A 13,945-nucleotide genomic window follows, 5' to 3' on the forward strand; every position below is an offset into this window, starting at 1 on the left:
ACACCAGCTACTCTTTAATTCCATGTTAGGTAGTGAATGTGCGCACTTAAGAATAGCGGATGTGCGGTTGGTGGTCCTCTGAAATCCCCTCCCTAGAGATTAATCCAAAACATGAGTGTGGCGTTGTTTGTGCGTGTGCCTCTTTATATATTTTTGTGCATGTACAAAGTAGGATATGTATGTAGTGTATGTGTGTTTGTGTGTGCAGAAAAATGCTTGGCTACTGAAACAGAGGGCTTTAGCGAGACAAAGCCCTGTTGTTATTTTGGTGCCGTGATGATGTGAGGGGGGTAATGCTATACTGTGGAGTTTGAGAACACAATAGGATGCCACCAAGTGATCTTTAGCACCCTCACCTACCCCACTTGCCAGACCTTGGCGGAGTGATGGGGGGAGGGGGGTGAAAATCCATGGTTGTTCCAGCTGGAGGGAGCGGGGAGAGCAGGCTTGTCAACCACCAGACTAAAGTATTGTCTTCTAGGAGGGAGTGGTAGCCAGGGGGTGGTGAGGGATAAAGTGTTTGGATCAACTTGGACATTTGAGCTCACACCATGCGTCCTGTTTCAGCAGTCTCTAGGAACAGGCTGTGGCCATTAAGGAGGGGGAACAGAGGGAGAAATAGCACATTGTCCCTTTAACCTCAGTCACACCTACTGACACAAATAGATGACTGTTCACTTAAAGCAACTATAATCCATATTTTTATGTTAACAGTGGCTCATATGACTACTTGCATGTCATAGGGTCTTGTTTATAATGACTAAACTACAGATATTAGCACTGCAACACAACTTTGTGGCATCTTTGTTTAGGGTTTTCTGGTCTGCATCTTTTCTGTTCTGGTTGACTCTAAATGTTCAGTGTTTTCAGCTGTGGAGGACAGCAGTTTTTCACCACAGATCTCCAAAAACAACTTAAAAAGTTGGTGGAGAACAGAGTTAAAAAGAGAGAGAGAATACTAACCTAGGTGGCCAGAACTGATGGTGTCACTGAAGATGTCACCAGTTCCCACTCACAGAGAGTATAGCAGCTTGAGGCCTAAAATTCGATCCACTCTCTTCCCACAGAGGGGGGTCTCCCCTGCGGACTGGCTGAACCTTTGACGGTCAGAATCCTGTGGAGGAGGGAGGGGTTCCACTCCCTCTCTCACAACACACACAACCAAAATTTCAACCAGAACAGTACCCCTGTCTGACTACACAGGAAGGCCTTTGTGTTTTTCAAAATAAGACCATTTACACAAAATTTCAGTAGTACTTAATAGTATTTGAACCACAGCTCCTAATTATCTAAATAGTTCTCTTTCAGTGTTTTTGTTTAATTGTAAATCCAAATTAAGAAGTGATTATACTGTATGTTACACAGAATGAAGAGCTAGAGCAGGATGCTGTAATATGTTGTTTATTGCCACCAGAAACATGTAAAAGGCTGGTGTGCTGCAGTGAAAAGACGACGACCATTTTCAGGCAGACTTGAGAGAGCGTGCAGGAGATTTGCCGCGATCTGTTTCCACAACCGTCTCAAGCTCTGTGACAAATACATAAACAGTGAACAGTTTATGGTTGAACACATTTATGTCAAACTGGAATATATACATTATTATTTATTTTTATTCAGGAAAGGTATCAAACTTACATAGAGATTCATGGCAAGTATAAAGGTTAGGTGATTCATACCTGGTAGCAAGTCAGAGTTGGCCCACAGCAGTTTCTGAGGCGGTAACTCCATCTGTTCATCCCCCATGCTGTTGGCCTGGATCATCAGGTTACGGATTCTCTCCTCAAGGATACCTGAAGTAGAGAAAAGTTGACAACAGGTGTTAAAATGTATATTATGGGGCAGGTTCAGGAAGTTAAGGATAATCTGTTCCACTTACTAGTGAGGTGTGCTATGTTGTCAGAAGTGACAGTGACGGATTCTCGCATTATCTCGGCACAAAGGCTGGTGATGGCAGTCTTCATCTGGTCCAGACTCTTCTGAATCACAGTGCGCTGCTCTTCCAGGGAGTCAGCCAGGCAGCTGTACATCTTCAACTCAGACTACAGTGTGGGAGGACACAGGAAACAACAATGTAGGATAATGTTGTAGATAGGATGTAGTGTTTTTTTTAAATAACCAATAACCTTACCTTCTTATCTTTATATAACCTGGATATAAAGTTTATAGATTAATGAGCAGCATACCTTAACAACCCAGATGGCAGGTCTTTATTTGCCCTCAGTGTATAATCAGGCTCAAAATACAGGGTCACAAATGGGGACTGAGATACTTTCATAGGTGACAGTATACTGTCAGTGTATAAAGTAGCTGTATAATCTCAGATAGGTAGGGTCAGACTGAAACCACATTTTGATTTAAAGGTGATTAATGAAATCCTAAAATGAATTCTTAGAGGAACGATAGGAGATATTTTTGGATATGACGTCTCCTATCATGTGATTCAGGCACAACAACAGACAATCTGAAGATAACTGAACTCTAGGTCCCTTCGACAACAATGACAGAGAGATCACATATCACAGCTCTCACGTAGAAACCTCATATCTGCAGTAGGTTTTTAGATTTAGGTTTATATCAACTCATAACAGTTTTTTATTTTTTATTTATTTATTTTTTTTAAATTCTTTTTTAGTTCTATAAGAGTTGAGATCATGGAGATACAAGATTTGCACCTGAAAACATGTTGCTAGGAAACATCTTGGATCCAAGTTTATATCTTCTGAGCTACATCGCATTATGCACACATTATAAATATGCTGTTATAATCCTGGTCAGCCACAGACATTAGCAAACACTATGGCATGAAAATAAACCATGACTCAGCTCTAATATTTACAGTATGTGTGAAACCAACCAACGGCCTCGTGTGCAGAGGTCAGACAGTGAGACTCACTTCTAGCTTCTCAAGCTGGCTCATACTCTGCTCATCATGTCCTCTGCTCTCTTGCTCAAGGAACAGTAAGTCACTCTGAAGGACAACACACATATAAATAAATATTACATGAAGTTAACCTGTGTCTGTGTGTATGCTGACGGGATATGCGCATGCCTTCATCTTGTCTACGCAGCTCTTCAGTACGTTCCCTCTGTTGTGCAGCTCGTTGATGTAGTTGATGTGAGCAAAATTCTTCTGCTCATTCTGAATAAACACATGGCCTATCTGACGAAGGTCTCTTTCTCCAGTGACTTCCACCTAGCGTGCTGTGACCCTGCATGTACATCTCCAACCTCCTAACTCCAGTCTCATACTGCAGCTGTTTCTCTGTAGCAATGAAATAGGTTAGAAATGACATCTGCTTGGAGTAATGTAGGAGACCAAGCCTGCGAATGCTCTGATTGAGATGCTACTCAGTGGTGTGTGGAGTGTCATACTTCTCCTCTTGGAGTCTTCATCCTCTTCTAAAGGAATAGTTTCCTGTAACTTCCTCTCCATGAAAGTGTGCAGTTTGCCATAATGGTGGATCACAGTCTTCAGCTGCATCCTTCTCTTGGCAAAATGCACTGTGTCCACCTTAATGGACTCCGTCGCTTCTAGCATTCGGTTCTCAGCTTCTGATCTGTCCCATAATGCAACACAAAAACACATCAGAACCCTGCTGGTATACGTGCTTTCCACACGTCCACAAACGTGTGAATTTACCTCTGGTTGAAAGTGATAGAGGACCTCTCCTCCAGTTTCTCCCTGATGCTTTGCTGCATAGCCAGCTGCCTGTTTAACTTCTCTTCAACGTTGCACCCTATGGCTTTCTGCTGCTGCAGGTGAGCAGTGTCTTGACGGTGTTCTGTGTTCCTGCACAGTAACTCGTCAAACTTAATAGTTTCCTTTAGAAGACAAGCAAAGAATTAGAGTTGGGTTAGAGGATGAGTTTACATTTTTTTTGCATGAAAATCAGGATGGTGTGTTATGGCAAGTTGTGGACAAAGTTCTTGTTGAGGGACATAGACAGGAGAGAGGGAGGAGAGCTTATTTTCTTTTCAAAGTGTTAAGAGAATAGTAAGTGATAAGAAGGCTGGTACTACTCTCATGTCTGCCAATTAAATATAAGGCCATAGCTTGATAGCTAGCCTAGCATAAAGACTAAAATCTCAGCACAAAAGTTAATAAGTGTGTTTCCTAAAATGATTAATTATTCCTTTAAGCTACAAAATAATTAGGATGGAATTTGAATATAATTGACACTGTAGTACTAAGTTGTGTAATAACCAAAGTCAAGGTCATGGATATGTAGTTGCATCAGCATTAGTACCTGCTTGAGTTTGTTTTCCAAAATGCCAATATGTTTCCAGTGGCGGTGATATCTCCCTTGGTGTTTGACGATGCCACCTGGGACTATTAACTTCTCTTGAATTCCATTCTCTGCCGCAATTATCTGAAGCCACACAGGAGGGAAGACGCATTGCATACAACACACTATTTGACAGGTTTGTTTTTTTTATCAGGCTGCCTGTAGCATGTTGGATTTAAAATGAAATACTGACTCTGAATTTAAAGTGCTGATAGTAGAAGAGAAACTGTAGCCCTGTCAATACAGATTCAGTTTCTGAACAGTGCAACATTGTAGTGATAGGATGTCTTTAAATTTCCCACACTGTTCACCGAATTCAATCCAAATACATTCAAATTGAGTAGTACACCGCATACTGCTACCTCTAATGTGTCTGCTGTTACCAGTGTCACTGTACTGCACATAGTACAGATACTATAACAGTGTCTTCTGCTACTTTCATATCATATCATGTCACAACAAACACAGAGTTAAAGACAAAATAAAATCGAAGAGAAAGAGTAATACACGAACTAAAACACGTTCATATAAGTGACACACATGCAAACTAAACATGTTTAATCTTTAGCCAAGATCAAGTGTCAGGGTAAAGTAAACCATATACATGCGTCTAGTAGTTTACCTCCCTATCCAGAGAGACCAGGTGATCTTTCTGCTGACTGATGAGCTGCATATATCTGTCATTTTCCTCCTGGAGGTTGTTGTATTCCTCCTTAAAGATGTCTGAAGCCATTTTTTTTTTCTTTTTTGGTCTAAAGATATATAATGAGTCACTGTCAAGATTGGTTGTTCTTGACTCAAACATAAGTAGTTTGGCATATATCTGTGCAAAATTTTGGCATTAACATTTCTGAGGATAATGACCTACCTGTCAGTTATGGAGAGAAGTCCTCATTAAATCTAGTCAGGAGGAAATCTCCCTCAGAGGAGAAATTTATTTATGGACTGAACTTCATTTTTCTCTAACACTCAAAATGCAAGCTGCAGCATTTCTCAGTTTCAAACACAAACATTCTGAGGGTTCTGTGTTTATTTACTGTTGAAGTGCTGGGACTATATGAGTAATATATATATGGAATAACAATATTGTTCAGTAAAATAGTATTGGAACTGAAAGTGTAAATCAAGCACAACGTGTAAAACTGTCAGTCAGTCAGGCTCACTGGAACTAAATTAAACACTGGTGACTCACTGAATCTGAACGTCTGTGTAAGTTAGTGCATGATCACCCTCTAGCGGCCATTGAAAAAAAGAAAGATGAAAAAAGCCTATGGGGCATCCAAAATGATAAACAAAGGTTGCAATGTTCACAGTATCTACTAAATAAGGTAAATTGAATTTACCTGATAAGTCTTAAATCTCCAGTAATTCCTCAAAAGCAAACCTATTAATTACCACGCAGCAAGAAAAAAATGAATGCTTTTGCAGAACTCTTGGTGAGATTACGCAAAAGGCATTAAAAAAAACCTCTGTTAAACCATCATTAGGTTGCTGTAATCTCACTGCTGAGCTCCTCACATTGTAAATCCCTTTAGTAATATTACACCAATCATTGATCAGCAGGAGCATTTTACAATGTGCTGAGGGTGCAATTAAAGCTCTCTCATAGAGGTTCATATTTGGATTTAATACAGTGTTTAAGTGACATTTAGTCTGGATCCATCGTTGAGAAATAATGAATGAATTTTCTGTGGGAACTGTCGATTTATGCTGAGTGTGGTACATCTGTTTGAACAGGGCTGACTTTAGCTGTAAGGGAAACAGCTTAGGTGTCAGCTCTCTCTTCACTCATGAGCATTAGTGTAGTATCTGTATTTAGTCCTACATTGTATTGCACATAAGTGTATATGTGAAGGAGTTTCACTTATACTAATGTAATATCTACCTTCTCCCTCTCCCTCTATTGTTCCTTCTTTTAATCTTTGCCCAGAAAGTTGATCCAGTTGTTGTGATTACTAGTGGAATATTTCTTAAGACAGATTTGAGTAACATTTGTTGGTCCATAGACCAGGGCAGACCACAGTACTCTTCAGTACAGCTACTTCTCTTATAGTAAATACAGTATATTCAAGTCTTTAAATAAATTAAAATTAAAATTGGCACATTAAATATTGTAACACCAAATTCTTGTTTGATGTCATTCAAGTTATCCTGCAAAATTCTGAAAGGCATTTCTCCTGTAGATGGCATTGTAGCAACAGAGTAAATTTGCACATAATGCAGAAGTTGTGAGTCTGGATCCATGGAATCTCCTCTTCATCATGGATATCATCAAACAACATCTACAGTTTCAATATTATTGCTTTGTAATTTATCTTTGCAAAATTTAAATAACCTCTGTCAATATGGCAAGAAAGGCAGCAGAGCAGGCAAGGCACACAGTTATTTCACCACTTATCTCTGCACAACCTCAAGTTCATTTTGGTCTAAAGCTTCAGAAAATACAGTTCAACCACATATGAAATTGTTTTTGCTCATGCTTTATCTTTTTAAATTTTTGCTCTAAAATCCCAGTTACTTTTAGGTCAACATTTTCTATGTCCTCCTCCTCCTAAAACATGGGGCACAGGAGCTGACGAACCTCTCCATCAATGACAGTCTACCCTGGATCTCCTCTGTATATTGCTCCCTGGGCTCCGCATACTCCACTGTCTCCTGGCTTGAGTAGCACCTCCTCCACCCTGGGATGAAGAACCTGACAAACCTTCGCCGCAACGAAAGCCACTCACGCTCGCTCGACGAGCTCTGCTTCCCCTCAGAGCTTGAGCTGCCCTGAATCTGCAGCTTCTCTTCAAGGGTCTTTACCTTATCGCGAAGGGCATTCACCTCCTCCAGAAGCTCAGGCCTGAAGCAGCTCATCAAAGCTGTGAACTGCTTCCCCCTCCTCCAGCTCTGCTCTGAGTCTGCTCTCCATTGTGTGAGCCCTGAACCTTGCCTCATTCATGTCACTCTGCTGTTTTTCCTTTTGGAGCGTCATCTGAAGCTCCAGAACTTCTTTCTGAAGAGCTTTGTTGGTTTGCTTGGCTTCTTTTGCCGTTTCCTCCATCTCACACTTCTGTTTTGTCAGGATTGCAATGTCCCGGTATAAGAGCTCTCTCTCCTGGTCCCAGGTCATAAGGTTCATCTTTGCCTCTTTGGTGGTCATGTTCAGCTGCTCCTGTGGAGATTCCATGTCTTGTGGAGAATGTTGCTCCTTCTCATCGACCTCAGACTTCTTCTTCTCTGCCTCCCAGGGCGCTCTCTCTTGTAGAGAGAGTTTGTGGGCATTCTTCATGTCTTGCCACATGCTCGAGGTCTGGGTTTCCTTTTCATCCATTTCAGGGGGAATCAACTTTTCATTCTTCAGTTTACTTAGGTCCTGCTCCAAGGTCTCCTTTTCCACCCAGAACTTGCGATTCTGTGCATACCTCTCAGGAAACTCCGTGGCCCAGCTGCTGACCCCTGTCTTCTGGCAGATCAATTGAATGATTGTTTCCTGAAGAGCTTCTATGTCTTCATAGATATTTTGATTTTGTATGCAGAGGGCCCTGTTTTTATGGATGAGCACCTGGTTGGCCTGGTAGAAGGATTCACAGTCTTCAGGGGTGGTGATGTGCTCCTGCAAATCTATCTCATCCTGTCTCCCCTTTTTCAGGGAAACTGTTGGTATCCTGTTCCTCCTGGCCAATCAGGGCATCAATCCTTTTCTGCAAAGCCTCCTTCTCTGCAGTTAGGTTTTTGTTTTTGAGGCAGAGGGCCTTGTTTTTACAGAGGAGGACCTCATAGGTTTTGCATAGAGATTCAAAATCTTCAGGTGCTGTGGCATTCTCCTGGAGTTCCATTTTCTAGTTGTTGTAAGTATATAAGTAAGAGAGCTGTATTACAAATTAAATGTTAGGATGTAAGAATGCAAAATTAGTGTGTTTGATGTTTTTGTTTGAAAAGGAAGGGTGTTCTAGAACTGTGTCTTGCTTTATAACAGAATTTTTTTCTGCTCTAAAACAGGTGATTAGAATAAGTCAAATCAGTTCCTGAATCCTGTTACCATGCTGATTGCCATAATGTTTCACCATGGCAACAATTAAATGAAAAGGCTCAAGTGTGTGTCCATCACAAATCACATTGTTGTTTCAACAACACTGAAGTGACAATAGAAAAGTTTTTTGTTTTAACGCATTTGGAAGCAAATGTGTAATGGTTATAGAATAACGACACCTTTGGTGTTTTGATGGGTTACTTATAAGCTTTGCTGTTCATGGTGTCGGTGGAACAAGCAGAGTAACTGTGGAAATTCTACCCAGCAAAAGAGAAAGAAACAATAGTAAAACAAGATTACAGTTGTTTCTTGCTTTGGACTGTAGGAAGGCTGACAGTGGTAGCCATGTTGCTGACGATACCCCTAACAGCCAGACACAAACAGATGATTCATTATCTGTTCAATAATCTAAACAAATAACATGTTTCCTGGCAGTGACCTTTCTAAAATTAGTAGTGCTGAAACTTAATCTTTACAACTGCAGTGCCTACATTAATACCACTTGGAAACACTAGGAAGGAAAATTGTCCATTGTCACTTTAATTGTGTAGAAGATGCTGAAATGTTATTGTTGTACTGAAGAGGTAGGTTTATCATTATGATTTTAAATGATTGCATTTAAAGGAATTTAAAGGAAATGAACAAGATCAGTTAAATTACAAAACAAACTGATTTTTTCTTTACTAATTATGATAGTTGGGGGTGGGTTATTTGAAAACCTTTTTAAAATATATGCATATATTTAATTTGCATCATTTGTCTTAAGTGCTCCTTTGGTGATCGGCAGGATTTATATAATGGGCTTCCTAAAGAGTTGTTCAAGAGCTGAAGCAGTATTAGGTATTTTAAGAAGAATATACCACTGTATATGTTACATGACTTTTCTTAAAGCATAAGCAGGTGCTGGAACTGGACCTTGATCATCTCAGCCCAGGCTGTAGTCTCCCAGTGAGTCAGATGATAAGTCAGTGGTCAGAGGGCTGCTAGTGTTCTCTATTACCACCAAACTAACTAACTAACTAATCATGAAAGAGTGCACTTTTTAAAAAAAACTGAGGATTATCTATATATCATCTTAAAACCATATCCAAGTCAATAGCTCAGTGCAGATTCATTATAAATTTGTGTGACATTCACTTCGGCCTGATTAATAATAATTAGCTGTAATAATAAAAGACTGTACTGATACTGTACTGATACCCAGGAGGTAAGAAACAGAAGATTGGCCAAGAGGTAAGAGTAATAGATAAGGAACTAATTGAATCAAATCAAAAAAAAAAGTAAAAGCTTACTTTTAAGTGTACTTACTTTGAGTGTCTAGATGACGTGCCAATATTTGTGCAAATACGTCTGCACAATAATGAATCAAGGAATGCAACTTGGAAAACATTTTTGGAGTAGGTCTTGTTAGGGTCATTACAAAAACAAAACAAAGAAAGAACAATATTGTGGTGTAAACGGTTTGATTGTTTTGATTGGGAAACAACACCCTTTTCCCCTTCACATTAAATCTGTGGGATGTTCATATCACCTCTGTCATCTACTGTATGATGGAGCTGTGGTAAATTTATAGTAGGTCTTAGGTCTCTAAGTCTCCGCTGGATGTCGCTGGTCTCTGTGTGTTGGCGCGGGTGGGCAGGCGGAGGAGAGAGGGGGGCGGCTGGATGTGGACTATTGGAGACTCCAGCGGGGGGCAGCTGGGTATGTGTGTGTGTCTCTCTGTGTTTGTGAGTGTGTTTGAGGCTCGTCGAGCTGCAGGGGGAACTTGAAAACTTCACTGCGTTCAGCGAAGCGGGGGGTGGAGATCTGCGGCCGGAGAATTGGCGATTGGGATTCTGAATCGGCTGTCCAGCTGTGGTCCGGTTCTCAGCGTTGGAACGATTTCCGGCACAACATGGATGATTTAGGTAAGTTCGCTCGCCGTGAACGCAACATTAAAAGCAGCGCGTGCGTGAGTGTGTGCTGTTAGCGCAAACAAACAACCCTCGCGCGAGAGGTGTATTCAACCGAGTAAATATTTTCTCCCAGGAGGTCGATAGCGGTAACTGTTGTCTGTTTGTGTCAGCAGTGTGTATATGTCCAGGTAGGTTAAGTTATCCAGGTTCAGCTGAGCTCAGCGCGAGGTAACGTGCTCAGTAAGGGCCCTCGTGCTGACATAAAAGCAGCTGGTACCAGGCTCCTCGCGGTAATTAGCCTAATTAACGTGTGTATTAGCTGGTAGTTGTAACGCAAAAACGTGTTTGTGTGGACGTTTTGGTCTGGCCAGCGCGTTTACAGTGGTTTTGAGTGAGCTACTCCTCACAACCCCCTCCCCCTACATCACTGAACCGGGTATGAACAGCAACTACAGGGCTCCTCGAACTTTTTCATGCTCAAAACTAACAGAAATATGAATTAGACCACGGGTCATCTGGCATCTTTTGATGGGACGTTGACCTATTGAGCCCCTCCTGGTGATTGCCAGGATTACATAACTGCCTTTCACTGCAGGTGGGATGGTGGAACCGTGAAAACCTCTTGATGGAAATAAAGAGTGACTCCATTTGTTGAGTGATGCTCAGTGCGAGCAGGACATCTGTGCCAAAACTCATTTTCAGCTTGAATTCAGCCGATCACTCTGTGGGTGCTATATCTGCTCACACATACAGAAGCAGATGATTCCAGTGGAGCTGTGCTGTCCCCCCCTCGCCTGCAAGGATGAGGTTAACTCAGTGAATTATGGCACACTTAGTGACAGCAGAAAATGTAGTGCCTGAGGGCAGGTTGTGGTGACAGGGAGGGTGTGTAGAGCTCAGCACAATGCTCTTGATGCGAACAGTACAGTTACAGTGACGGCTCTTTTGCTATTGTTTTAGTGATCTAAAATTCTTGCTATGAGCCAAACACCCTTCTGCTTGTTTTATCTTAGCAATGCATGTGGCAGTTGATGAGACTGCCGCATGGAACGTGGGGATCGTTCAAAAGTCTACATCAGTAATGTAGAATAATTCAAACAAGCAACTATACAGACCCTGACTAATGATGTAAAAATGTGCGGTCTTATTATAAACAGAAGGAAACTGATGCAGTAATGCAGTTTGCATGCTGCAATCAAGATCTGAGGTAGTTTGTGTTTACAAGGCTTTGAGTTTTGCCCTGGCAACTGTAAGGATAAGTTTAGCAGGACATCCGTGAAGTGCATTGACAGAGTCGGGTTCATTGGATGCTAAAAAAGCACCGGGATGCATTCGTGAAGTCAGAGATGATAAATGTCTCGCAAAAGCCATCCAAAAAGGATTACCACCCTCTGTGAACTGCAGGTGGACTTGCTATCAGACAAGAGACAACCATGTTAACATTTCACTGCCATTCCAGGCAGGGCTGTTTAGACGTGTTCTGTTTTGTATATTGAATAGTTATGTTAAAGAACAATTTTGAGGCTGAGAGTTTTCAAACTGGTCCTGAAGTGCACCTGTATCCAGTTTGGGCCAAAACCCAGTTCTCTGGTTAACATGCTGGCGGTGGGAGTTGAGGCTGCACCAAGAATATTGGTCACTCTATATCCAGTCAATATTTATGGATACCTTCTCAGCTTACGTGGGTGAAGGGCTTTCCTTAAAGTAGCAGCTTAAAAAAGAGTGTTACACAAGCCAGTGTAATTACCACGTCACAGGGTTGTAAATTCTGTCATCGTTTTAGCATGGACCTGGAAAAATGTGGCACATGAGATACAGATACTCCCCTGTCCGATGTTGTGAGCTCTGTCATTATGGATGGTGTTGGGATGGGTGTAATTGGATGTGTTGGTGTTTTTGATTCGGTTTAAACGCAGTAGGGATCTGAAGAAGCACCTCCCAAAGATTTGGAAATGAGGCAATGCAGGGATCTGTGTACCTAAGACACCAGGGAGGACAACGAAACCTACATGTATTTTTAGCAGAAGAGAGTCCTTCTTCTTGAGTGCTGAGCCAGCAGCACAAAGAAACCTTCCACCAACTCTCTTTCCCCCCTCTCCACACTTTTATTCTTCATTTCAAGCTCTTTTCACTACTCCCACACACCCCTGATATTAAAGCAGTGACTCTGGCTGGCAGGTACACTTTCCCCCCTGTTAAAAGCATCTTCCCCAGTTCTGTGCATGCACACTCAGTATGTTATATCCTAACGCTTCCTCCTTCAGCGGTGGCTGTGGGAGCATGGCTAACACAGCTCTCAGGCAGGGCGTCGGGGTGGATCAGGCCCACATGCAGGGATTTGGGCCTCAGCCAAAATTTATCCTCCTTAAACACTGCACTGCCCCGCCCTCTCTCTCTTCCCACTCCCCACCATTCCTGTGGTGAACCACGCAGGAAGCTGCAGGCTGCAATCTATTGACAGTTTAAAGCTGGCTGAGTTTGCAGGAGAGCAGATTAGCCTTTAGGAGGATTTGGATCAACAGAGATTGTAATGCTTGATCGCTTGCAGTTATCTGGTTTTTAACTCGAGTCAGTAATGAAAGTTAGAACTGGAAATTGTAACAGAAACAGTAACAAAAAAAGTCGTTCTTTGATTATACTAGACATGGATTTTTAATATTTGTGCCTCCTTTTATTTGTGCAATCTTTGCAGTTTAGGTTCTGTGGCATGTTCTGAGGCAAACTTTCATTGACCTCCCTTCCTCAGCTATCAGTGCTGCCAAGCGTTGCTCCGTGCTTCACTGCTCTGGGCCTGCACCAACAAGACATGAATGTCAAATAGCCTCCAAAGTTAACTTCCTTTTACTGACTTTGATCCGCAGTACCTTTCACTGTTTCCTTTCTCATGTCTGCAAATACAGTAACTGCCCTGTTTCTCTCTCGCGGATTTGCTTCGCTGTCACTTCAGTGCCATCATTTGAAGTGGAGTGATTCCCCTGAGCCCTGTCAGCGCAGCAGCTGCAGCGTTGGAAATGTCACTCACAGGGTGGGCGTGGGTGAAATTGTTCTTTACCAACTCCAAGTGAGATCTGATGTAGCCTAGATACAACAACCATGTTCTAAATTTAGTTTGGTTCATTGTTTATACACCAAAAGGAACATCAGACAGCTCACATGCGGACATTTGACATTTCCCCTACATTCTCTATATGAGACTGTGACATAGATGTCAGTTACGCCTGTGTGGTTGCTTTTCACTCAGGGGACACAGTTTGTCTAATAACCCAGTTTTCTCTTTCCACACTGGCAGCAAAACTTGTCAGGCGCTGTTGTTTTCAGCAATAGTTAAACTTCTGATTCATTTGAATAACGATGTAGTGATGCACTAGTGATTCTACAGTGCTTGCAGTGCAATAACAAGTGAATTAGTTAGAGAATTGAAGAAATTTGTTAGGTCTGTATTTGGAAGTGATTTACAAAATGCATAAACCTCATTCAAGAACCACAAACATCTTTTAGGGAAAATCAGTAGCAGGCAAAATTACATATGTAACTTCTCTGCTAATGCTGATTTGAGCATAAACAATTGCTGCTGATCTTCCACAGAGAGACTTTAAAGGAATAATTTGATATTTTGCAAAGTACACTCACTGCTTTTTTGGTCAAAAGTAGATAAGAAGATCGATACCACTATCATGTAGCTCAAGCCTGAATTCATTTAGCTTAGCTTATTATTATTTTCTAGGCATGTTGCTGTTATTTGAGAGATA

General features: G+C 41.6%; 2 protein-coding genes across 4 annotated transcripts in view; one reads left to right on the plus strand and one right to left on the minus strand.

Annotated features, from left to right (window-relative positions):
- Window positions 1–1,363: 1,363 nt before the first annotated feature.
- Window positions 1,364–5,295, minus strand: LOC108899639 (uncharacterized). 2 transcript variants are annotated; one of them, XM_018700187.2, is made up of 10 exons: window positions 5,155–5,295; window positions 4,909–5,038; window positions 4,248–4,370; window positions 3,641–3,822; window positions 3,373–3,557; window positions 3,050–3,262; window positions 2,894–2,968; window positions 1,877–2,039; window positions 1,677–1,790; window positions 1,364–1,527 (listed from the first exon to the last, which is right to left on the minus strand). In XM_018700187.2, exons 6-10 carry the CDS (start codon window positions 3,053–3,055, stop codon window positions 1,463–1,465), a joined length of 423 nt encoding a protein of 140 aa, XP_018555703.1. In that variant the 5' UTR covers window positions 3,056–3,262; window positions 3,373–3,557; window positions 3,641–3,822; window positions 4,248–4,370; window positions 4,909–5,038; window positions 5,155–5,295; the 3' UTR covers window positions 1,364–1,462. The 2 variants fall into 2 exon arrangements, 1 of the variants encoding a protein (XP_018555703.1); XR_001963589.2 differs by lacking the exon at window positions 2,894–2,968 and having other exon boundaries at window positions 3,013–3,262.
- A 4,665-nt stretch (window positions 5,296–9,960) lies between these two features.
- LOC108899679 (paxillin) overlaps window positions 9,961–13,945 on the plus strand; it is a 28,945-nt gene continuing 24,960 nt past the window's right edge. Inside the window, exon 1 of one of the 2 annotated variants that reach the window (XM_018700272.2) lies at window positions 9,961–10,208. In XM_018700272.2, the coding sequence (XP_018555788.1) occupies window positions 10,196–10,208 (13 nt within the window). In that variant the 5' untranslated portion in view covers window positions 9,961–10,195. The remainder of the gene's footprint in view (window positions 10,209–13,945) is intronic. The other variant, XM_018700275.2, reaches the window with a different exon arrangement.

This window comes from Lates calcarifer, linkage group LG12 (assembly GCF_001640805.2).
Source record: "Lates calcarifer isolate ASB-BC8 linkage group LG12, TLL_Latcal_v3, whole genome shotgun sequence".
Classification (NCBI taxonomy): domain Eukaryota; kingdom Metazoa; phylum Chordata; class Actinopteri; family Centropomidae; genus Lates; species Lates calcarifer.

Bases quoted from the DNA above. Each gene is read 5' to 3' on its own strand.
- LOC108899639 (XM_018700187.2), bottom strand. The intron at 1,791-1,876 runs GTAAGTGGAACA...TCTCTACTTCAG, and splicing joins CAACATAGCACACCTCACTA to GTATCCTTGAGGAGAGAATC. The intron at 1,528-1,676 runs GTATGAATCACC...TATTTGTCACAG, and splicing joins CAACTCTGACTTGCTACCAG to AGCTTGAGACGGTTGTGGAA.